This window comes from Urocampus carinirostris, chromosome 6, assembly GCF_059441175.1.
Source record: "Urocampus carinirostris isolate Australia breed hairy pipefish chromosome 6, RoL_Ucar_1.0, whole genome shotgun sequence".
Classification (NCBI taxonomy): Eukaryota; Metazoa; Chordata; class Actinopteri; order Syngnathiformes; family Syngnathidae; genus Urocampus; species Urocampus carinirostris.
In genome coordinates, this window is record NC_142354.1 from 37,396,763 (window position 1) to 37,420,290 (window position 23,528).

Below are 23,528 nucleotides of genomic sequence, written 5' to 3' on the forward strand. Positions count from 1 at the left end.
TCACCAAACATATCAGAAAGCATTTATATGAGTCATGAATGATTTAGATGCCATTGAAGATAAATTATATTCCAAGTTGTTGCCCTGCAACTTACAGTATATGGCAGGTTCTGCTTTTATTTCGCTAGAAAGACACTATGAGATGAAAAGACAGCCATAAAATTGGGAAATAAATTGCATGGTATGATACTGAAGACCCCATCCATCCAGCAAAGTAGATTTGATTTCTCGTGTCTGAGAAAATCACCATCTGATCTACCCTAATTCTTCTTCTTCTCTCTTTTTTTTTGCACCTCTAATCCATGGCGTGGGCGCCTGTCTGATGTATAAAGGAGTCTGCCGGTGAGCCCCTCTTCATGCTGTTCTGTGCCATCAAACAGCAAATGGAGAAAGGACCTATCGACGCCATCACTGGCGAGGCGCGTTACTCCCTCAGTGAGGACAAACTCATCCGGCAGCAAACAGAATACAAGACGCTGGTGAGTCACAAAGCCCAGAAAGGCAAGAAAAACAGCGACAGATTGACTTGATTCATTTTTCACTGTTTGACGGGTGAAGCCTCCGGGTGCCTCAGCAGCGCATTGAGTTCATTGTGAAAGGATTTAATGTCATTCTGAGGACTTTTGACAAGAGAATCCTGAAGTCAGTTTGTGTTCTCGCCAAAAAAGCCCAAAATATCGTTATTTGATAACTTTAAATTTCATCAAGATGACAAGAAATGTATCTAGTTTCGACAAGGTTTTAATCAAAACGTAAACTCCATACATGAAAGGTGGAAATACATAAAAGTTTAAAAAGTTGACTTAGAATAATTGCTCCTAAAAAGATTCAATACTCTGGACATTTTTTTCCCAATATTCAACTATGTACATTTGCTAATTACAATTTTTGCATATAACATTTTATCTAGAAAATGTTTATTTTTTAGAATTAGAATTAAATTAGAATTGTGTTTTAAAACTTATAAAAACTTTGTACATACAAGGCATTGAAAAATAGTACGATAACATGTAGCAGCAATAAATTCTAAAATAAGTTGATAAATAACATAAGAATACACATAGGTGTTAAGTTTAAAGGATAGTAGACCGTCAAAATAAGGTTAGAAGTCATCAATGGATTTTGAACTTGCAATAAGGACAGGGAGAGAAGCATTCAGATAAGAAATTCCGACTTGTTCTAATGGCCCTCCCATGAGCCCTTTATACATCGGTTACAAAAGCAGATCCGTCCTATAGGTTGTGGGAAAAAAAGAACAACGCAATTGGCCAATAGCGGCAAGATGTGATAGTCAAATCAACAAACAACAGTGCGAAATAAAAGTAGAAAAAAACAAGCTGGGATTTTATGAAATCGTCTTTGCAATTGTCTGCTGTTAAACAGAATAAGCCCATCAATAGGCAAGATGTATATTTTTCGCAGTCCTGTTCGCTTGTTTAGGCTGGCAATGGCAACTGGTGAAGAAACTGTCTCTAAGCATGTTCTTCCTTGTTTTAAGGGACCTGGACAGCAGGTAAAAGTAGGGATGGCTGGGTTGAAATGAGTTCTTTATAATTTTGTTTTAAACTTCTAAACTAATGAAATCAAAATTAGTATTTATACAAAAAAGAAATATATGAATTATGGTGTGCTTGTAAAAAACAGTCTCCTTTGTATTCTTAATTTTTTGTATGGAGCTTCCTAGAGGAAGAACTTAGGAAGACTGTTAGTATTGTGTTTTACTGACTGTAAAAACAACATATCTTGCCATTTGTTCTGCCATTTTGGAATGATTGCAATTTAAATTGGGCCCTATTGTATAAAACAGCTCCCAAACACTTTATTCAACTTTTCATTGAAATTAAAACAACTCAGGCATTCTATTAAAAATCACCAACATTGGTTTGTAAACATTTTACACAAAGCAAAAAAATATATTTTGTTCAAATGACGGTGAAAACATTATATGAGAGATGTACTTCCATGACAAGTATGATATTGGAAGGGGTGCGCAGAGGGTTTTACCACATTTAATCCCCATAGTTTACAAACTATTTTTGCTGCAACTTGTATAGAGAAAGCAAAACCCCCGATTAATGTAGTTTTGCAACATTCACAATTTTAAATCAATGCCTTAAATGCCATTAACCTTACAAAGTGCCTTTTGCTTTCCTAAATTCTGCTCTGCTCAATATCTTTGAGACTTTTAGGAGGATGGGGAAGAAAGGGCGGGAGATGATTTTGTTTGGAGACTGCAAGAGAGCATCGGTCATGTCACTCAACAGAGAGACAAAAGGGTGCAGAGAAAATGGAATAAATTGCCATTTAGTGGAAGCCAGACATCAACTGTGAAGCAAGACATCCACATCATTAATCAGTTCCCTATTTCTCTGCAAATGTTTTCAGCAGTTATCATAGAAAGTTTAATTTGTGGGAAAACAAATGTTGCCTATACTTTCATGTTATAGCAAATTTAAATAGCACACTAACTGTTTGATTCATATTGCACAAACTTGATGAGAGTCGAGTGTTTCTAAACCTTTTGTAAGCCAAGGTACACATATCCATAGACATTTTTTTTGCTGTGGCTGCTGCTAGGAAGGGGGTATTTGGGTAACCAATTGAAGAGAAAAACTTTTTTTTTTTATCCATGCTGTAGTAGTTTACTTAATATCTGCTGATAGGACCATTTTTAAAAAACTTTTTATTTGTGTTTTTTCCACAAACAATATTAATACTTAATAATATCAAACATTATCTTCAAAATAAAATTAGTTCCCAAAACTACCTACCAGCACCACCTCCAACGGATCATTAAAAGCAATTGAGATCTGCTGCCTCCTACCCGAAAAGAAGGATCCAGTTACTCTGCTGATGATGGACAACTATGGCAGCCTTTTGTGGAAAAAATATAAGTTTTATAAAAAAGAAAGTAATATATGTTCTATAATTGAACACACAGAGGTAAGTGTTGAACTCATGACCTCTGGTTTAAGACACCTGTGCTCTAACCACTGGGCTATACGGCCATGACTTTCAGGTTTCACTAGAGCAGTTTGCATCCGAGTGTAAAGCGCCCACAATGAAGATCAACACCTCCGAGTTTGAGACCATGGTTCTCAGCTGGAAAAAAGTGGCATGCTCCTTCCAGGTTGGGAATGAGATCAGGCCCCAACTAGAGGAGTTCAAGTATCACGGGGTCTTGTTCACAAGTGAGGGTGAGATGGAACGGGAGATTGACAGATGGATCAGTGTAGCGTGCATGCGACCCTGTGTCGGTCGATCTATGTCCCTACCTATGTCCCTACCCTCACTTTCAGTCATTAACTGTGGGTCAGGACCAAAAGAATAAGATCTTGGATACAAGCGGCTGAGCCCTCCTTATAGTTAATGTGAGAAGCTCGTTCATCCGGGAGGGACTCGGTGTAGAGCCCTGCTCCTTCGCGTCAAAAGGAGCTAGTTGAGGTGGCTCTGGCATCTGATAAGGATGCCTAATGGATACCTTCCTCAGGAGGTACCGTATTTTCCGCACTATAAGGCGCACCGTGTTATAAGGCGCACCTTCAATGAATGATATATTTTTAAACTTTTTCCATACATAAGGCGCACCCCATTATAAGGCGCTATAAGTGCATGCTGGTTTAAGATCAGGTAATTGTGCAATTTGGTAATTAAAATCCTGTGCAGTCCTTCGAGACATTTTTGTGATTAAGGGCGTCATAAATAAATGTGACTTAACTTGACTTGGCTACAGTAGAGGATGTAGTTACGTTATGCAACCGTTAGATGGTGCCGCGCTAAAGGGAATGTCAACAAAAGTCAGATAGGTCAGTCAAACTTTATTAATAGATAAAATACAAGCTTTCCACAACTCCATTCACTCCCAAAATAAATAAACAGCCGTTTTATTATTTTCTCTGAGGTAAAGCATTTTCGTGACACATCTTTAACATCTTTTAACAACAGCAAGGCATAACATTTTACTTTTCCTCCATTTAGTCAATACACAAAAAACCGTCTGATATTGTTATAGTAAATTAAACGTTAGTGCAATCGCAATATAGTGACACTCGTAATGTGCAAAAACAACAAGTGCAAAACAATAACAGTAAGCAATAACATAATAACTGTATATTGAAAACGTTATTAGTGGGTTTTACATAATTCACCCATGGAACCATTGTTCAGTTAGCGAGTTCTTAGGGGGACTCTTAATTCTGCCGGGTCGAGCCACTCTCGTGTTCGATTCATTAATGTTGAACCCTCTCGCTGCTGCTCTATTCCCGTGTTCTACTGCGTGACTGATCACCTTGAGTTTAAACTCTGCGTTGTAAGCGTGTCTCTTAATAGGAGCCATTTCAGGGTCTTTATACAAACGCACAAATAAAAGAGAATCGTTTTTTAATATTTCCCAGTATGCACAGCGCACTTCTTCTTCTACGCGAAAAATGGAGTCGGTGGCTGCTTACCGTAAGTTGTGAGACCTTGTAATTCAATATTGATCCACATATAATGGTGGGTGCGGCTTACAATCAGGTGCATAGTCAGCTTTTTAAAAAAAAAAAATCAGATTTTATGTGCGCCTTATAGTGCGGAAAATACGGTATTTTGGGCATAGCCCACCAACAGGAGGCCTCAGGGACAACCCTGGACACACTGGGTGGAACTATGGCTCTAGGCTGGCCTGGGAGTACCTTTGGATCCCGCCAGATGAGCTGGATGAAGTGGTTGGAGATAGGGAGGTCTGGGCTTCCCTGCTGAGGTTGGTGCCCCCACGACCCGACACCGGATAAGCGGAAGAAGGTGGAGGGGAAATTGTTCTTCATTAATTTTTTGGAACTGGCAACCCTTGATAGAGTTTTGGGTAAAATAATAATTAAAATCTGCAAAATCATGTTCAAGATTTTTCTTTGATTGATTTACTTAATACTTTTTTGCAGTCAAAACTGAAACAGGTTCATCTCACAAAATAATACTATTTCTTGTACTTCCTTATGAGCAGATTATTAGTATATAAAAGGAAGAAAATGTAATCTGCTGCCAGTTACTGATAAATATTAATGGTACAGTTACTTGGCTGATTACAGGAGGAAAGCAAAGAAACTGAACCATGGAATCCTTGACAAAACTAAGTTGCAAGTGGAAAAGGGAAACCTGTTCCAGGGTTTTCTACCTTGGATTGATTCTATACTCACACTGCAATCTCATAATGTCAAAACAAATTGAAGAAGTACAATAACAACAGGCGTACCTAATAAAAGTGACAATAGAAACTGCATCTGCTTCAAATTTGAGTTTGCTTCCAGGCTCAGCAAGCGCTTTGACATTCTCATGAGAATTCATATACACAATCCTGTCTGGGTAGGGTTTTTGCTTTCTCACGGAAATGCTAAAATTGGACAAAGCTGAGGTCTGACTATCCATACTTTAGTACAGGTATCGACACACAAATAGGATGAAATCATTACAAGAAAATGAGTCATAAGAGCCCAAGTGGTTCTGCCTGCCTGCTTAGTATTTTAGCGAGGTTTTAGCAATGTCGATACGGTCTGATGGCTCGCTTAATACGAAGCTGCCTGTCCCATTCTGGTTCCATCAGTATAACTAACTTTTCCCAAAGGCTTAAAGTTTCTGCTCGCGACAGGATGACATCTCTCTGATTATGGTGTCAGGCATTGGGAGAGTGTCTCATTACTTGTTTAAAGCCCCTGCCAGAGCTGCACTGCCGCAACTTGGAGGTGTGAAATTACATTTCTGCCCCTGAGATCCCCTCTACCGGGACACACTGAACAAGAACCACAAATGATAGGGATTTAGCCACGGTGTAACAGCCACTTTTCCCTGCCCCTGTCCGAACTGTATGTCCAGACGCTGAGCTGCGTGAACCCCGACAACGAGAACAGTCCGGAGATTGCCGTCAAGTTGCTCAACTGTGACACCATTACCCAAGTGAAAGAAAAGATCCTTGATGCTGTGTACAAGAACACGCCCTGTTCCCAGCGACCTCGAGCTAACGACATGGACTTAGGTGAGGCTTCAACAAACCTGAAAATACAAAACTAGCCATGTTTTTTTTGTGCCCCACCATTGACTTGTTCAAACTTACTAATAATGTAAAAAAGCAGCATGAGTTTGACTTTATTTGACTGCTGATGGCACCAAGAAGCTATCTGTTAGTACGTTTACATCCTTGGAATAGTTGGATTAAGATCAGAATATTGCAAATATTTTGTCTTTGCTTTAAGGCCCACATGCACAGGACCCCAAAATATGATCTCTTTTGGACTGTTACTAGTAGAGAGTTGGGTTACTCGATTCATGAAGTGAATTATTATTTATGAAAACCCATTCGGTTAATATGATACCTTAAGGTAATGCTTGAGTTTTTTGTTAGTTTTTATTCCTCTTTACTTGTAAGAATGAAACAAATTATACACACTATCTCTGGTTAGGTGAATAAATTGATTGATTTCTTTGGACATTTAATTTAATTTTGTGTAACGTTGGCAAAAAAAATGGTGGACAATGGTCACTTTGAGTCTCTGTAGTTTGTTTTCTTCCTTGTTCCATGTAGCACTCCTTTCCAGTTGCACAACACAATGCAGAGACAATGAGTGGTTAAATGTCACACAATGTAAAAAGTTAGTGGGTGGCAATGTTTATTTGCAGACTTGGGTCACTTGTGCTTTGCCCTTTTTTGATCTACCGTAAATTCCGGACTATAGAGCGCACCTGATTATAAGCCGTAGCCATCACATTTTAAGGGGAAAACCGATTTTGTCCATACATAATCCGCACCTGTATATAAGCCGCATGCACCCACATCAAATAAACACGAAATTAATCCATACCAAACTTCAAGTCCCGCGATTGAAACTAAATGTCCTTCATTGAAGCGCACAGTTCAGAAGTCACAGTCGTCAAAATGAACGTAAAATTAAATAGGTACTTAAAATTTGTTGCAGACCTGCAGATTCTGGGTGCCCGTTGATAGTAATCCAAGGAAAAAAAGGGTATATTTCCAAAGGTAAGGGTGGGAAAAATATATATCCATTATTGTCCGCCGTGTCCACAAAAACTCACCTTACCGGTCCCCACTTTCCCATCAGCCCGCGTTTGCTCTGCCCCTCTTTTTTGCTCGTGCAGAATAAGTGTTTCAAATAAATACAAATAAATACATTACAAAAATATACATTTGCAAATACATATTACACATATTTACAAAGAAAGACGGTACATCGAGAGAGTTTTCAAAGCTTTAATAATAATAATATAACTTTCATCCTAAACCGTGCCTTTGGGAGGTAGCCTCACGCTACCAACAAGACGCTCGCATAACTGCAAATTAGTGTGTTAAGGAAACAACTGCCGTAAACGTTAGAATCACGGCAGACAATCTGCTTCTTCCTGCTTGGTAATGACATCTATGATGTCTTTCTCAATGTCGGAAAAAAACTTTAGCATGATGACGTCGTTCCACGCTCGCTTACATCAATACACCCCAGCAATATGCCCGTTTGCTTTTAACATGGAAGCTGCGTCATGAGACTTATTTTGTGCAATTTGCACGATGAGGGTATGATTACGCTCAGAAGTTGTGATCTTCCTCGGCGCATATATTCCACCGGTCTAAATCTTACCTCTCATTCTCAAGCGCCGCTGGCGGCCGTTAAAAAAATTACACAGGGTTAATTGTTGTCACTAGTCATCTCAATTAATTACCGATATTAATTATTATTTATTACCACACTGCAGAGTGGCGTCAAGGCAGGACAGCTCGCGTGGTTCTTCAGGATGAGGATATCACCACAAAGATCGAGGGGGATTGGAAAAGACTTAACACGCTGCTACACTACCAGGTGAGCAAAGAAAAATAGCTGAGGAAGCTCCCCTAAGCTTCTTTGTTTTGCTTTCTGCAGGTAGTGACAGCTGGCATTTGATGTGATTTTTTTTTGTGTGTATGTGTGTGTGTAAATCTTTTCAGGTAACCTCACGATTGTCTTAGTAATACAGTTCATGAAAGACGAATCAATATTCTCAATTTTTTGCCGCAATCTATCATTTTCATCCTTGGGGTTAGGCTTGTCCAAAAGCTGCACAGTCAAGCTTTCAGTTCCGATCCACAGGTCGGCAGCCTTAAATTAGAATTCATCTTTCTTTGTTGGCCAAATATTGATGTTGACTCACGAGTTGGAGTTGAATGAAAGCTGGTTTTCAAACAGAGATTAGAGAAAAACACATTTTGATGAGAGAGCGAAAATTCATCTAGCCAATGTTTGTGAGTTTTGATCTTTCAAATCTAATCAGTCAGATGTGGAAACAGTCATTTGGTTAACATTTTCTTCACATGTCTGAATACCATTAAAACATAGGAAATTATATTTTTGTTTTTAAAGGACTATATCAACGTAAAATATGTTGTACTGATATATATTAAATTTGAAGAAAAACAACCGAGGTGGCATAGCTAGTGGTTATCCAGCTACCAGCCTTCTTGTGTGGAGTTTGCATGTTCTCCCTGTGCCCACATGAGTTTCTTCCTCTCACATTCCAAAAATATGCATGGCAGGTAAATTGTGACTCCAAAGAGTCCCTAAGTTTGAATGTGCGTTTAGATGGCTGTCTGTCCCTGTATACCCTGTGAAGAGCTGGTAACCAGTTTAGAATGTATCCTGCACACTGCCTGAGGATAGCTGGGATGTGCTCCTGCACCCCCGCGACCCTAGTGAGGATAAGCGGTGTGAAAACAACCAGACTTTTTAATTAAATCAATAGAACTTGGCAAACATTGAAGGAACAGAACACCCTTCAGTCTAGAGGGTAGGCTTGAGAGCATTTAACGATAAGAGCAGTATCATTCACTATAATGGTTGTCTGCCAAAGTACTGTATGTGGGATGCTGTTCAAAAATTGTGAATGTTTTGTACAATGTTTTTTAAGATATTTTGTTGAATTGTTTTACTATAAATTAACGTAAATACCAGGATATGAACCAACATCGCATACAAGCCACATAAAATAGCCACTTACTAAAAAAGTACAAGAAAATGTGTATACCGACTTCTAGAAGCTGTGGACCTGCATCGTGTAAAGTGAATCACTCTCGGCCTGTGCAATCCTGAAAGCTTAAAAATGAACATTTAGCTAAGACACTCCATATTAATTTTGTCTCAGTGCTTCAAATCATTTTATGACCTCCTTCTCCATTTCTGAGTATTGTCCATGGTTTGATCCCCTGTGCGCATGTTAAGCCTTAGGTGCAGTTTTCAGTCATGCAAAGGATATTTTCTTTGTTCTCCAGGCATGGTGTATTCCAAAATAATTAAATGACATGATAATACCTTAGCACACCTTTCCCGTAGATTCTGTTGTTTCTTGTCTCATTAATTTCCCATTAGTTTGTTCCTACGGCTCGCCACTGATGACACCAAATATGCGCATATAACCCTTACCCCAGATTTCAGTATTTTATTTTATGTTGTAGGTTTTGCTTGTATGCCAGTATATACAATACTTTTCAAATAAAAAAGTTAAAAAATAAAACTGAACTAAAAATGTATTTAAAAAATGTAAAACAACTGACTCTTTTGGAGAATAAATTAAAATTTAGCTTAAAAAACAAATCGAATTAGACTTGGAAACCATCATTACAATGTGACGGGCATGCCAAAATAAATAAATGTGGCCTACTTTTGACCTTATAGGTGACCGAACGCTGTGTGGTGGCGTTGGTGCCAAAACAGATGTCGTCATTCAACATCCCTTGCTCTGCCAGCTTCCCGAGAAGCATCAGCAGATATGGTCAGTACTGCCAACAAAATACAAATCAACAAGAATTCCTGACATTTTAAAACAACTTTATCTTTTTTCATCAACTGCATGTCAAAATTCGTTTGTAAAATCTCCAAGGAACTGAGAACTGAGAATGCTTGTGTAAAGAGAAATTCGATTTTGTTCCTGTGGTTTAAAAAAATGGTACTGTTAAACACTGACAGCAAATCCAACACAAAGGAAGTCAAACTTAAATCAAGAACAAAAAAAGTCTTACATTTGACCTCCCGCAGGCGTGGACATCCCCTTCCGGTCCACACCCACCAGCCCCGACAGTCCACATTCCCGGGTCCCCATGCTGACCCCTGACCTAGAGAGTGGGGTCAAAGTTTGGCACCTGGTCAAAAACCACGAGCACGGAGACCAGAAGGAGGGCGAACGGGGAAGCAAAATGGTGTCGGAGATTTACCTCACCAGACTCCTGGCGACAAAGGTCACTAATACATTTCATATTTTTTTTTAGTAGTAGTATTTCATATCTTTATTCTCACCACTACTGTATTAGTTATTACTGTACTATTCTAAGTACAATATCGTATTTTGATGTGTTTGCTTCTAATTTTTTATATCCTTTACTTCATTTGAAATGTACCCTTGTTTTTGTACATTTTAAAATTCTAATTATACAATATTTTTTTCCTTTTTGTAAAACCTTAAAAAAATTCCAATGTATAACATACAGCATAGTTCCTCAATCTTTTCTAAGACAAGGCACTCTTATCTCAAAACAGTTCTGGTACAAGAAAATTAAAATTCATTTAATATTCATGTTCAGTTTTGCCGTTAAAGCAAGAACCTAATGATTTCACAGATGTTCCTTTAGACCTGCACATTGTTCCAGTCTTGCGAAAGTTGTGCCACAGCATAATTTACTCTGTAAATATGGTAGTTCGTCATTTCATAGATGTAATTCGGCTTTGTTGTTTTTAAGGTTAGACCTTTATTTTCACACATATTTAACCTCCCCTCCACATACACACACACACACACACACACACACAAGATTTTGGCGTAAAACCATATTCTTTCACATAGTATTTACTATAGCACTCTGCTGGAGTGTAGAGCAAGATTTTGAACAAATCTGTATAGTATTAAATGTCATACAAATAATATAAAGTACAGTAGTTTCTGCATATAAGGCACACTGAATTATAAGGCATCCCCTCCCAAATATTAGTATTTTTACCGTAAATTCAGGACTATAGAGGGCACCTGATTTTAAGCCGCACCCACCACATTTCGGGGGGAAAACCGATTTTGTACATACACAAGCCGCACCTGTATATTAGCCGCATGCGCCCACATTGAGAAAAAATGCAACACAAACACAAAATTAACCCATACCTGACACAGTCCAAAAATCACAGCCGGCAAAATGAACGGAAAATGATACCGGTGCAGGGTCTGGGTGCCCGTTGAAAGTAATCCAAGGAAAAAAGTGTATATTTTCAAAGGTAAGGTCGCGAAAAATATATATCCACTATTGTCGGCCGCGTTCACAAACACGTGTCACCTTTACTCCACTTCCCGTCAGCCCGCGTTTGCCCCGCCCCTTCTTTCTCATTTGCTCGTGCAAAACATATCAGAATAAGTTTCTAAAATAAATACATCACAAAAATATACAGTTGCAAATACATATTATACATGGTTACACATATTTACAAAGAAAGACGGTACACCGAGAGAGTTTTCAAAGCTTTAATAATAATATTATAACTTTCATCCCAAACCGTGCCTGTGAAGGGTAGCAAAACGCTACTAGCAACACGCTCGCAACACAGTTAATGGGTCTGTCAAAAAAACATACCGTACATGTAGAAACCACGGTAAACCGTCCTCATCTTCCTCCTTATAACTGACCTCATCAAAGTCGTCTTCCTTCAGTATAAGAGAGAGACTATGTCATATAGACGTCGTCCCACGCTCCCTTATTCAAAAGAACACTAGCAACACGCTCCCAAAATAAAGTTTACGTGCAGTAGCTCTGTTTCCTTCTTTATCGGACTGCTTGTTTGCGTTTAGCTTGAAAGTTGCGTCATGTGTCTTTCTTTTTGCAATTTGCATAATGAGGATATGTCCACGCTAAATTAATTTGTGCACAAGCTAAGAAGTTGCAGTCTTCCTCGGCGCATATATTCCACCGGCCTAAATCTTACCTTTTGTGCTCGAGCGCCGCTGGCGGCCGTTAGAAAAATTACATAAATTGGCCGCATCACTGAATAAGCCGCAGGGTTGAAAGTTTGGGGGAAAAGTAGCGGCTTATAGTCCGGAATTTACGGAATATATTTTTTCATACACAAGGCTCACTGGATTATATAATGAACAGTCAGCGTGGATCAAACCTGGGTTGCGGAGAGGAAAAGTGCCAAAACCCATCCACTATACCACTAGTTATACAGATGACATGCAAAAAAAAATCTCATTAATCACACAAATCCTACACCTGTTGCCAGAAACAAATGTTAGAGAATAGAGAAAACAGAAAGTCTGTTTGAAAGATAAATAAAAAGTAAACAACTCTTTGGTTTATATCTTCCAGGTAGAAATGTCTGACATCCTTTTCTGGCACCGTGACTAAAAATAGTGCGACAATAATATAAAATTGAAAGCCTTTTCATAAGTTATCCGTATTACTAATGCTCTAGTGCAGACTGCTCAAAGTCTGGCACGGGGGCCAGTTACAGCCCGTAATCTAATTTTTAGACACGCGGGGCTTCTGTTATAAAATGAATAATGTGTGGCCTGCCAGGAATGCTGTCAGCAGCATTAAATACATTTTTACGCAAACTAAATCACTTGGCTCTCTGTGAGAATTTTAGCCTACCCCATTTCCAACATGGCGACGGTAAACAAAAAAAGGAAACTTGACTGTGAGGTCCAGCGCTTCCAGAAGAATTGGAAATCAGAGCAATTTTTTTACAGAAATCCGAGACAACTGCATCTGCCTAATTTGCTAAAAGACTGTGGCCATCTGAATGTATCCGAAAGTACTCATTGTACGTGATCTCTACAGGGCACGCTGCAAAAATTTGTGGACGACCTTTTCGAGACTCTGTTCAGCACCGTGTGTCGAGGCACTGCCCTACCGCTAGCAATCAAATACATGTTTGACTTTCTGGACGAGCAAGCCGACCGACACGGCATCCACGACACGGATGTTCGGCATACCTGGAAGAGCAACTGGTGAGCCGAGTGTTTTCACTCTTCTGCCGAAGTGTATTTCCTAAATCCAAAGTATCAACAGAGGGAGCACCTTTTTGCCGCTGCTCTTTGGCTTATTCACGTGCAGAGAAAATAAGACCACCTCAATTGAATATATATATTTACATTTGAATCGTCATCACAAAGTTTCTCAGTCGAGAGTGTGAATTTTGAAGAGCATTGCGTGAATTGTATTTCGTTCTGAGCACTATTTAAGTGCGCGTGTTGCTCTTTGATGATCATTCCACTTGCATCTTGTCAGGAACATTTTAATCAATGATAGAATGTGACCGTTTAAACCACAGGTGTCAAACAGGCGGCCCGCGGGCCAGATAACGCCCGCTAAGGGATTTAATCCGGCCCACAAGACAACATTCAAAGAAGCGCAAGAGAAAAACGAGCCGCAGGTTGAAATATGTCAACTTGATGTTGCCAAAGCCAGGCGCCTCGAACAAAGACACTGTACTTGTATTTATTTATCTCTCTCTCTCTCTCTCTCTCTCTCTCTCTCTCACCCCTTATCTCCCACTCGCTGTCTCTGTCTCTTTCACTCTCTGTGTTTCTCTTTTTCTCTTCCTTTGTTGCTCTTTGTTTCTGTCTCTCTGTCTTTTTAACTTCTTTTGCTCTAACTTCCTTTTTTCCTTTTCTCCCTTTTCTCTTTCTCTCTTCCTACCCTTCGTGCTTTCTTTTCTCTTTTCTCTCCTTCTGACTTTATATTTCTCTTTGGATTTATTTCTTCCTCTCTCTTTCTTTTCCCCCTCTCTCATGATTTTTTATTTCTTTTGTTTCTCATGCTCTCTCCCTCTCTTTTTCTTTCTTTGTCCCGCCCTCTCTCATTTCCCTCCCTCTTTCTCTTATTTCTTCATCTCTTTTTCCTTCTCTTTAATCTACTAGTCCGGCCCCCAACAGAATGTTTGTTCTATTGTGTGGGCCCCGAGTTAAAATGAGTTTGACACCCCTGGTTTAAACCCTGTATTTAAGCTATGTACTTGGATTCCCATAGCAAATTCGACTAAAGTAAGTATTCTAATGTAATTATTATTCCAATGTAATATCAGAGTACTAGTCACTTTTAATGTTAATGTTATTGTTTCGTAAGAACTCTAAGTTGTCATTGTTGCAGAGAACATCAATATGGTTATGCATATGCCGTATTTATATATGTTGCAATCCTAACAAAGTAAATACAGGTATATCCAGTTTAGTTCCAAATATTCCGAGACTGCTACTAACATATCTCTGCACACACATTCAAACATTTTTCATACAATTGGACAAGATTTTAATTCAGATACCACCATGATTGACTGACATTTAACACTCTAGTCACTTCATCAAGTTTTGCCCTTTTTGTTCTATGAGAAAAAATATGTGAAAGGATGCTCACAAGTCAAAACAAATAACATTGGATATTTCTTTGTATTCAATTCACTCATTTGCAGGGTTGGGTAGCGTTACTTTAACTGGATTACTTTCAATTACTTTTGGATTACTCCAATACCAAATATACTAATAAAAGACAAAAGAAACTAAATATGAATAAAATTATGACTCACAACACGTGGTAAGCCTTCTTTCCTGGCTTTGATCGCTTTGATCTCCGGCAAAACGAACATAAAATGCGACAGAAACAAAATGAAAATAAATCCAAACAGCTTGCCAACATCATTTTTGCCGTTCCATGTATTCCGTTACTCCCCAAGCCTGCACAAAATTTAGTAATCTTATTCATGTTTAGTTTCTTTGGTCTTTTATCATCATATTTGGTATTGGAGTAATCCAAAAGTAATTGAAAGTAATCCAGTTAACGTAACCCTACCCAACCCTGCATTTACCTTTGAAACTATATGAAATACATTTGTGCTGAATTTCAATGTTGTCATGTTGTAATACTTAGTTCAACGTTTTGGTCAATAAGGGTTCTTTTCCCTTTTTGGCAGGGTCATTCACCTCTAGAGCGACCTACTTGATTGTTTGTAGAACACTGTGATCCTGGCAAGTGTTGACCAGTGTAGAGAACGCTGTTGAGTCAGCAAATCCAAAGATGCAGAGTCAGCTTTTTTGTGCAATTTTCGCATCTGGGGTAACCTATCTGATTGCCCATTGAAGATGGTGATGATATTAAATGTTGTCCAGGTTTGCTGGGGTGTAAACTCTCTCCGGGAAAAAAAATGCTGAGTTAGCAAGACAAAAGTGCTGAGTTGACGTTCTGGGGTTATTTTTCACATAAAGGTCAACCCCTTTAACTGTCTGCAAAACACTGTAGGAAAATGAATGTTGTTCTGGCCTGGAAGAAAGGGATGTCTTCCTGGACAAAAACTGATGGGTCTGTAAAACCCAACATGCCAAGCCAGGTTTTTTGGGCAGTTTTCACATCTGAGCTAACCTAGCCGACTGACTTTAAAAGATGGTGTTGATATTCAATCCCGTTCTGGCCTTGGGAAGTTGAATGTCTGGGAAATAATGCTGAGTAATATTTAGATCCCGAATGAATTGGGGAGAATTAATAAGTTAATAATACAAAGTGCATTGATCATTGTATGTGACATTTTTATGACATTTAAAAAATGTTGTATATTTTTTAGCCTTGATCTAGTTTTTAATGTAGATGCATTTTTCCTCAATCTTTATTGTTCTTTATTTGTCATCCCATTGTGAACAAAAGTAGTCAAACTCAAATCAATGGGAAATAATCCTTTCAAGAATTTTTGAGGATCGTGGAAGACATAATAAAAATTCTAAATCAATTGGAACAAAAAATGTTGACTCTCTTTTCTCCAGCCTTCCTCTGCGCTTTTGGGTGAACGTGATCAAGAACCCGCAGTTCGTTTTCGACATTCACAAGAGCAGCATCACGGACGCTTGCCTGTCTGTGGTGGCCCAGACCTTCATGGACTCATGCTCTACCTCTGAGCACCGTTTGGGCAAAGATTCTCCCTCCACCAAGTTGCTCTACGCAAAAGACATCCCACACTACAAAAGCTGGGTAGAAAGGTAAGACTTCCTTTCCTGCTTGTGACTTGTGAAATGATTAAACAGTACATCCATAAAGAAGCAGAATGATGATTTTGAAGCATATGGATGTGACGTGTGCAATGATTGTTTGCGCAACAGTGTCAAATCTAAAATTAATGCAAACGTGTAACATTGTGTGACTTATTAATAGCGTTGGTTTTGTGTGTGCCCCAACACGAATGATACAAATTATGCATTATTATGAAGCATTCCTTCCTACTGCAATGCCTTTAAATTATACACTTCATTTCTGATGTATACCCTTTCTGCCTGATAAGTTCAGAGTTTAGTACGCACTCAAAATAAGAAGACAAAACATCAAGACTGTACAAAAATCCAAAAGAGGTGAAAATTCCAAGTCCTGAGCCTTTTCTTTTTACTAAATATTCTGGGTTACAAAAACACATCTGCCTTAGAGGGTGTGACAATCAAAGAATAGCAATATTTTTTGGCCATTAGTAACAAAGATGTAAACATTTCATAATAGTCAAAATAATAAGCAACAGTGAGGTACAATAGTCAAAACGAACTAGCATACTGTGCACTCTACCTGGCAGGTGTCCATTATTAAAACAAATAAATGTTTCTACTTCGGGGCAGCACGGCGGTGAAGTGGTGAGCGCGTGTGCGGCACAGTTCTGAGGTCGTTAGATCAAACCTCCTGTGTAGAGTTTGCATGTCCTCCCCGTGCTTGCGTGGGTTTCCTCCGGGCACTCCGGTTTCCTCCCACATTCCAAAAACATGCATGCCAGGTTAATTGGCCAGTCCAAATTGTCCCTAGGTGTGACTGAGCAGCCGAATTGTCTGTCCCTGTGTGCCCTGCGACTGGCTGGCAACCAGTTCAGGGTGTCCCCTGCCCACTGCCCAAAGATAGCTGGGATGGGCTCCAGCACCCCCGCGACCCTACAGAGGATAAGCGGTACAGATAATGGATGGATGGATGTTTCTACTTCGAGGATCTTGACTAATCCGAGTCTTTTTTGGAATGCAACCCTCGCAAAAAGTGAGCCACATGCTATTTGGGCTCATATACCTGACACAGGAATCGCGCCACTTGCGTTTCAGGTACTACGCTGACATCAACCGCCTGCCAGCCATCAGCGATCAGGACATGAATGCGTATCTGGCTGAGCAAGCGCGCCTCCACTCCAGCGAGTTCAACGTGCTCAGTGCCCTCCACGAGATCTACAGCTACGTCAGCAAGTACAGCCAGGAGGTAAGCGGGAGCTCGCCTGAGGGGGGCCGCAAGATGTGACGGTGAACTCGCTTATCATTATGGCATCTGGCAACTTTCAACCGCGACCTAAAAGCAAGGATGCGGCCCAACTAATGTTGCCTGACGGAGTAGGCCGGTGCATGATTCTTCATCCTGTCAGTTGGGGTAGCGCATGGAACTATATTCGATGAATATATGATAAAAATGACATATAAAGAATTTATCCAGAACCGATTCCTGCCATATGTAGAAATGAATATGTAAATGCATGAATACATACAAATATATTACATCTAAAAAAAAAAAAAAACACGGATAAATTATTGAATACCTAAATATATGACATAAATTCAAATTTTCATTTGTGACCCGCTCTGCCGAAATCAGTCGCAAGTCGCAGCATTCTATTTTTGCTACAGGCCGATAATTGAGAAAAACAAGGAAAATCATGACAAAAACTTTTTTTTTTCTACATTGCTCGCTATTTTGAAATAGATGACATTTAAAAACAATTTCCATGAGTTTCATAATCCACATAAACAGGGAAAGTAACAAAAACAGCAATTAGTTCAATATTTCTGATTTTGGAAAATAAAATTAAACTTCTTTTAGTGTGTATTTAAATAAAGGTATGCTAAAAATGTTTTTCAGTCTGGTCTAATTCTTTTTTATATGTCTACTTATGCCTTTGTTAAGATTGAACTTCAAAAATATTCATTTAACTGTAAAAAGATTCGAATGACATAACACACACACAAAAATTAGAAAACTTTAAACGTGATTTTCTTTCAGGTTTTTGATCAGGAAAAGTTGGAGGGAAGGCCATAATTCAAATGGCCACATCTTCAAAATATTTAATCATAAGCTCTGACTATGGTATCATGTTAATGTTATACTTAGACTTATACTTTTTCTACCCAAAGTCATCCCACTTAGCCTTTGAGTTGGAATATTATGAATGGAACAGCAGCAAATTCAAATAATGGGAAAAAAATATGGTGTATGTTGATGTTACCAGAAAATACTTTACCATTTTGAACAAAAGGAAAATTATGTAAAGATTCTGATATAGATCTCCCAAAAAATCATATGCACAGTATCAGTAATCCATCCATCCATTTTCTGCACGGCTTATCCTCAGTAGGGTCGCGGGATAGCTGGAACCCAACCCAGGAATCTTCGGGCAATAGGCAGGGGACACCCTGAACTGGTTGCCAGCCTCTCGCAGGGCCCGTATGAGTAGTTTGTGATACGTCAAGTCAAAATTGGATTCATCTTCCCAACAGATTGTTAGGCCATACACTAAACTCGTCTAACTCTTGTAAAGGAGCTTCACTACACACATTTTAAGTAGGCTACTTAAAACATCAAAATCCTCTTAAGCAAAGCACTAGTCCCTACAACTTTGCTGGTAACATTGGCATTGTCTATAAGACATGAGAATTTCCTTTTCAGTGTACATCAGCATGAAGTTTTCTCACATTTTAAAGTAGAGAACCTACACTCACATGCAACCTGAGTACAGGAAAGGCTCAACAGCAATATATATGCCAGGCCAGTTACATGATAGACATCTGTGAAGAAGTTATATTGTGAAAGGACCTGCTTTTTTTCTTCTTTTTCATTTTTTTTTCTTTCCCCTAAGCGTTCTTCTTCTTTTCTTCTAGGACCTTTTCTCTTCTTTTATTTTTTCCTGGTTTTGCTTCCTTTTTCTCAATTTACTTGTATTCTTTCAAGTCTACTAGCTTTTTACTTCTTTTTTCTTCCTTTATTATTGTTTCATCTTTTTTCTCTCATTTTGCCTTTATTTTATTTTTTTCTTCTGTTGTTTCATTTTTCATTGTTGTTTTTATTTATTTATTTTTAGCTTTCTGTGTCCCCTAAAAGTAATTGTGTGCATAATGTTCCGTGATCATTTTTAATATATGCATAGAAGCAACAAAAACAACCTCAAGAAGGCTTTTTGGATCTGAAAGAGTCAGCTCTTTTTAGTGAGCCGAGCCGAAAGAGACACAAAATTCCCATCACTACAGGCTTATTTGAGTGTGAGGAGCTCCCTGCTGAAGGCATTTAACTGCTTAATTCTGTAGCACAGCAAACCCTAGGGGACACACACATAGACAGGCAAAAATTACAAAGTGAGTAAAATGAATAAAAGCAGTCCTTGTTTTACCAAGTTTCCTTTTCTTATCCTGGCTTTTTCGTCTCCACCTAGCACCTTTCTGCCCTCTATCGCTCATGCCTCGTATTCATTTTTGTCATTTATTTATTTTGGCACAGTATTTAGTTTAAGTTTGGCATCAGCAAAAGTTCCAAATACCGTACAGCACCTTTAAAGTATTTGTTAGGTGTTGATTAAGGGCTATACAAATAAACATGACTTGACTTGACTTGCATAAAATGTTTCACTAAGTTAGATAGATAGATAGATAGATAGATAGATAGATAGATACTTTATTCATCCCTGCAAGGAAATTCACATTTCCAGCAGCATCCCTGTGCTGAGAACATTACAATAATAAAGAAAAAAGAATACAATATACAAATACCCAATGTGACGTGCTAATACCCACTGTAGCGTGTTCTATAGAGTATCTAGATAGTGCTACACAGAATACATATTGCAATAAAATTTGGTAATATGCAATGTAGGGGGTGTGGTTTAATGTGGGCCTTTACTCTGCAGGGTGGAGGTAAAGAGCCTCATGGCATGAGGAAGAAAATATCTCTTCAGTAAGTTGTTATCAATGACAATAATTTAATAACTTAAAACATTTTTCCACTCTGGAGGAAATATTTGTGATGAAAAGGACCATATTTTGAATAAGAATACAAGAGACCCAATTCTTGGACAAATGGATAGACACCACTTACAAACAATAAAGACTAGGCATTGAAGAATGACTTGAACATCGAAGATATTCCCAAACACTTGTTGTTGTTTTGTTTTTTCCTGGTTTTTGTTTTGTTTTTGGTTTGTTTTTGATCACCCCCTCTTCTTTCCTAGTCTTTTGTGTGTGAAAAAAAAAGCACAATAAAAATTAAGTTACAAAAAAAGTGTGTCCACCCATGGCATAATGTGATGACCAAATGCATTGCTCTACGTTGTGCCATTGCTATTAACCCAAATCCACTTTACAACACATATCATCTGGCTTCACCAAATTCATACAACCATTCATGGTCCAAATCCTGTTTACATGAGCGGTAATAGGCCGGTGGTCGGTTGGCGGGGGGTGGGAGGGGATTTTGTCTCCTGCGACCATAGGCTGGACATGAAACTGTCCGCAAGCATGTGCACGACCTGATAAGCCTTGGCAAACATTTTTGGTGTATCAAATTGAAAAAAAAAAAGACACAGAGACCAAATTGGGAAAAAAATTAGCCAAATAGAATAAACGACCTAACGCATGCTGTTCAAGATGATGTTGGCGTAATTTCACGATTAGCTAATCGCTCGAGTTCTTCTTGCAAGCTTGCAAATGCATTTTTTGTGTGCCTGCCTGTGTGTGTGTTTGTATTAGATCACGGAAGCGCTGGAGCAGGACGAGCAAGCCCAGAAGCAGAAGTTGGCATATAAAGTGGAGCAGATCATCTCAGCCATGTCTGCCGAGAGCTGAGACGCACACCAACATGCGTACGCGCCCACCTTCACGCTCATGTTGCACACAACAAACACACAAAAACACTCGAACACGCACGACAAGCATATGCTAAGGCGGGCAGGAGGAGGTGGCAAAGGAGGAGTAACATCCACACAACAAGTGCGCTCAAAACGTGCACGCACATCACGTATATGCCTGCAAACATAAAGAGAGACTCATGTATGCAAGGAGGCTTGCAAACTTTATGGACCTAGTGCGAATGCCCCACAGGGAAACGTCTGCACACACGCTAAGAGTAGATCGTCCCAAAGCATGATGTTTGTATTCAACGCCACATTCCTTCCACGGATGGACTGCAGAAAAACACGGAAAATGACCGCTCATATCCAAAACAATGAATAGAGGTGCTTTATTTATTTATTTATTTACAGTATTTATTTATTTTATGACTAATATACTAGAAAAAGTCATGGGATGAAGATACATTTGCATTTAACTCCTTCCCTGAAAACTAGAGATAAGGTCTTAAGCCCAAGCCCGACCCGACCTGAGCCCGAACAGAAATTTGGCGAAATCCCCCCTTCTCCTACCGATACCTCCCCAAAAAAATTAAAATTCGTGTTTACTTCGGGCTCGGTATCCCAAATCAAGTTAATAAGTCTGGTTCGGGCTGGTTCGGCTTTCATAACTGCGGGCCCGAGTTGGGTCGGACTGGATTTTTAGGCCCAATCTTACCTCCACGACAACGTAATCAAAATGGAACTCTGTCGTTCATAGATGAATGAAATATCTCGAGTATTCTATCAGATGTGGATTTCAGTGTGAGCAAGAACCCAATTTAGTCTTTATTAAACCTAACACGTGTTTTCAAATAACCAGAGAAATTATGTCAATTTTAAAGGAGATCAGAGAAAGACATCAACTCCAGATTGCCAAAATGACAACTTAAAGCAGGGTAGTCAATACTTGGGGGCTGCCAGAGTTAGGGTCTCGGAAATGTTGGGCCACATGAAAAGCTTTGACAAAACAATGCACTATTCTCAAATAGCCTTTTAAAAATTTGCTATATAAAATAATATCTGAAAATTAAAACACTAAGAATGTGTATTTTTTGACCACTCAATGTCACTGTATTGTGTAGTTCAGGGGTCGGGAACCTTTTTTGACCCAAAGAGCCATGAAATGAAAATGTCTTGATTTTTTTCTTTATTTATTAATTTATTTATTTATTTTGGAGAGAAAGCCACACCATATCCATCCATCTATTTTCTGCATCGCTTAACAATCAAAAGGGTTGTGGGGGGCTGGAGCCCATCCCAACTATCTTGGGTAGGGGACACCCTGAACTGCTTACAACACACTTGCTCATTCATACCTAGGAACAATTTGAACCGTCCAATTAACTTGACGTGCATGTTTTTGGAGTGTGTAAGGAAACCGGAGAACCCGGAAAAAACCCATGCAAGCACGGGGAGAACATATAAATTCCACACGGGGAAGCAGCGTTAGGGGCCGGTCACACAGACATTTGCGGCTGAATCACGGGCAGAAATTTCTGCCTTTGATGCGGACGCTATTAGACGCATTGAGTTCGCCATTAAGACGAGATACAGCGGTGCTTAACACGAGGTTGGAAATACGCGAGCGGGTGGCAGCGTGAAAGGGTTTTGCGCTACTCGATTCTTTCACGAGCGTATTGAGGCTGAACAACGGCAAGAAATTTCTGAAGCAGATGCCGTTGGGCGCTGTTGGACGTTTTGAGACCGCCATATACACGAGATAGAGCAGTGCTTAACTCGCGGTCGGAAATTTTCACGTGGTTGGCCGCGTTCAAAACTTTTGAGCTGCTCAAAAGTTTGAGCACGTGTTAAACCGCGTGCCGCACACGTGGTCAACACGAAGTAATGACGCGGAAATGACGTGGAACGACGTGCTCTGGCCGCGGCCAGGGCGTACTTACTCATGGGTAGGACGGGAAATTTCAGCGGGTAATCGTGGGTGGAGCATGGTAATAGCATGTTCTGCGCCTGTATCGCGGTGTTATTACGTGAAATTAGCATGTTACGCGTGTGACGGTCAAACGCCTTTCTCCGCGTATAAACAGCGCGAATGCCGAGCACTCGTCAGTTGTGCTCGTGACGTCAAGGGGGTGAACATGGATCCCCGTCAGCGTAGTTTCTCTTCATTTCAAATAAATCTTTCGGTGCATTCGCAATGGTTGCAGCAAGGCTTTAATGCTAGGACCTTAGCTTTGCCTTTTGGCTGAGAGTAAGAGTCCCGGCTCCTAAACTTTGAAGCGTATTGTGAACTGATCGATAATGGATAATGAATAAAGAAGGTAGACCAATAACCCTTAAACCACGTGTTGTTAACGTGGATGAAAAAGTCACGCGAGGGGGTGGGGCGGTGTGGGTGTTGCGTAGGAGTCAGATTTGGGCACAACACCGGCTCGGGAGCTTTTATACCCGTGGTCCACACGAGAAAATGACGCAGAAATGATGCGATGAGGAAGCGGAACAGTCGCCGGCGTCTGTTTTGCGGGCATACCACCGATGAACAGCGGGTTGGCCGATTTTGCGCATTTTCCATCCCAGGCAACGACGGGCAAAAAAAAAACGCAAAATTTTAGCCGTGATTCAGCCGCAAACGGCTGTGTGACCGGCCCCTTAGCTGGAATT

General features: G+C 39.7%; 1 protein-coding gene across 1 annotated transcript in view; it reads left to right on the forward strand.

Moving 5' to 3' along the window:
• Window positions 1-23,233, forward strand: part of LOC148364738 (plexin-A2-like) — a 150,494-nt gene extending 127,261 nt beyond the window's left edge. The window contains exons 23-31 of the mRNA XM_088338937.1: window positions 333-479; window positions 5,848-6,007; window positions 7,735-7,838; window positions 9,684-9,780; window positions 10,044-10,243; window positions 12,827-12,996; window positions 15,796-16,008; window positions 17,095-17,245; window positions 20,770-23,233. Coding sequence (XP_088195063.1) covers window positions 333-479; window positions 5,848-6,007; window positions 7,735-7,838; window positions 9,684-9,780; window positions 10,044-10,243; window positions 12,827-12,996; window positions 15,796-16,008; window positions 17,095-17,245; window positions 20,770-20,865 — 1,338 coding nt within the window. The 3' untranslated portion in view covers window positions 20,866-23,233. The remainder of the gene's footprint in view (window positions 1-332; window positions 480-5,847; window positions 6,008-7,734; window positions 7,839-9,683; window positions 9,781-10,043; window positions 10,244-12,826; window positions 12,997-15,795; window positions 16,009-17,094; window positions 17,246-20,769) is intronic.
• The last annotated feature ends 295 nt before the right edge of the window (window positions 23,234-23,528 follow it).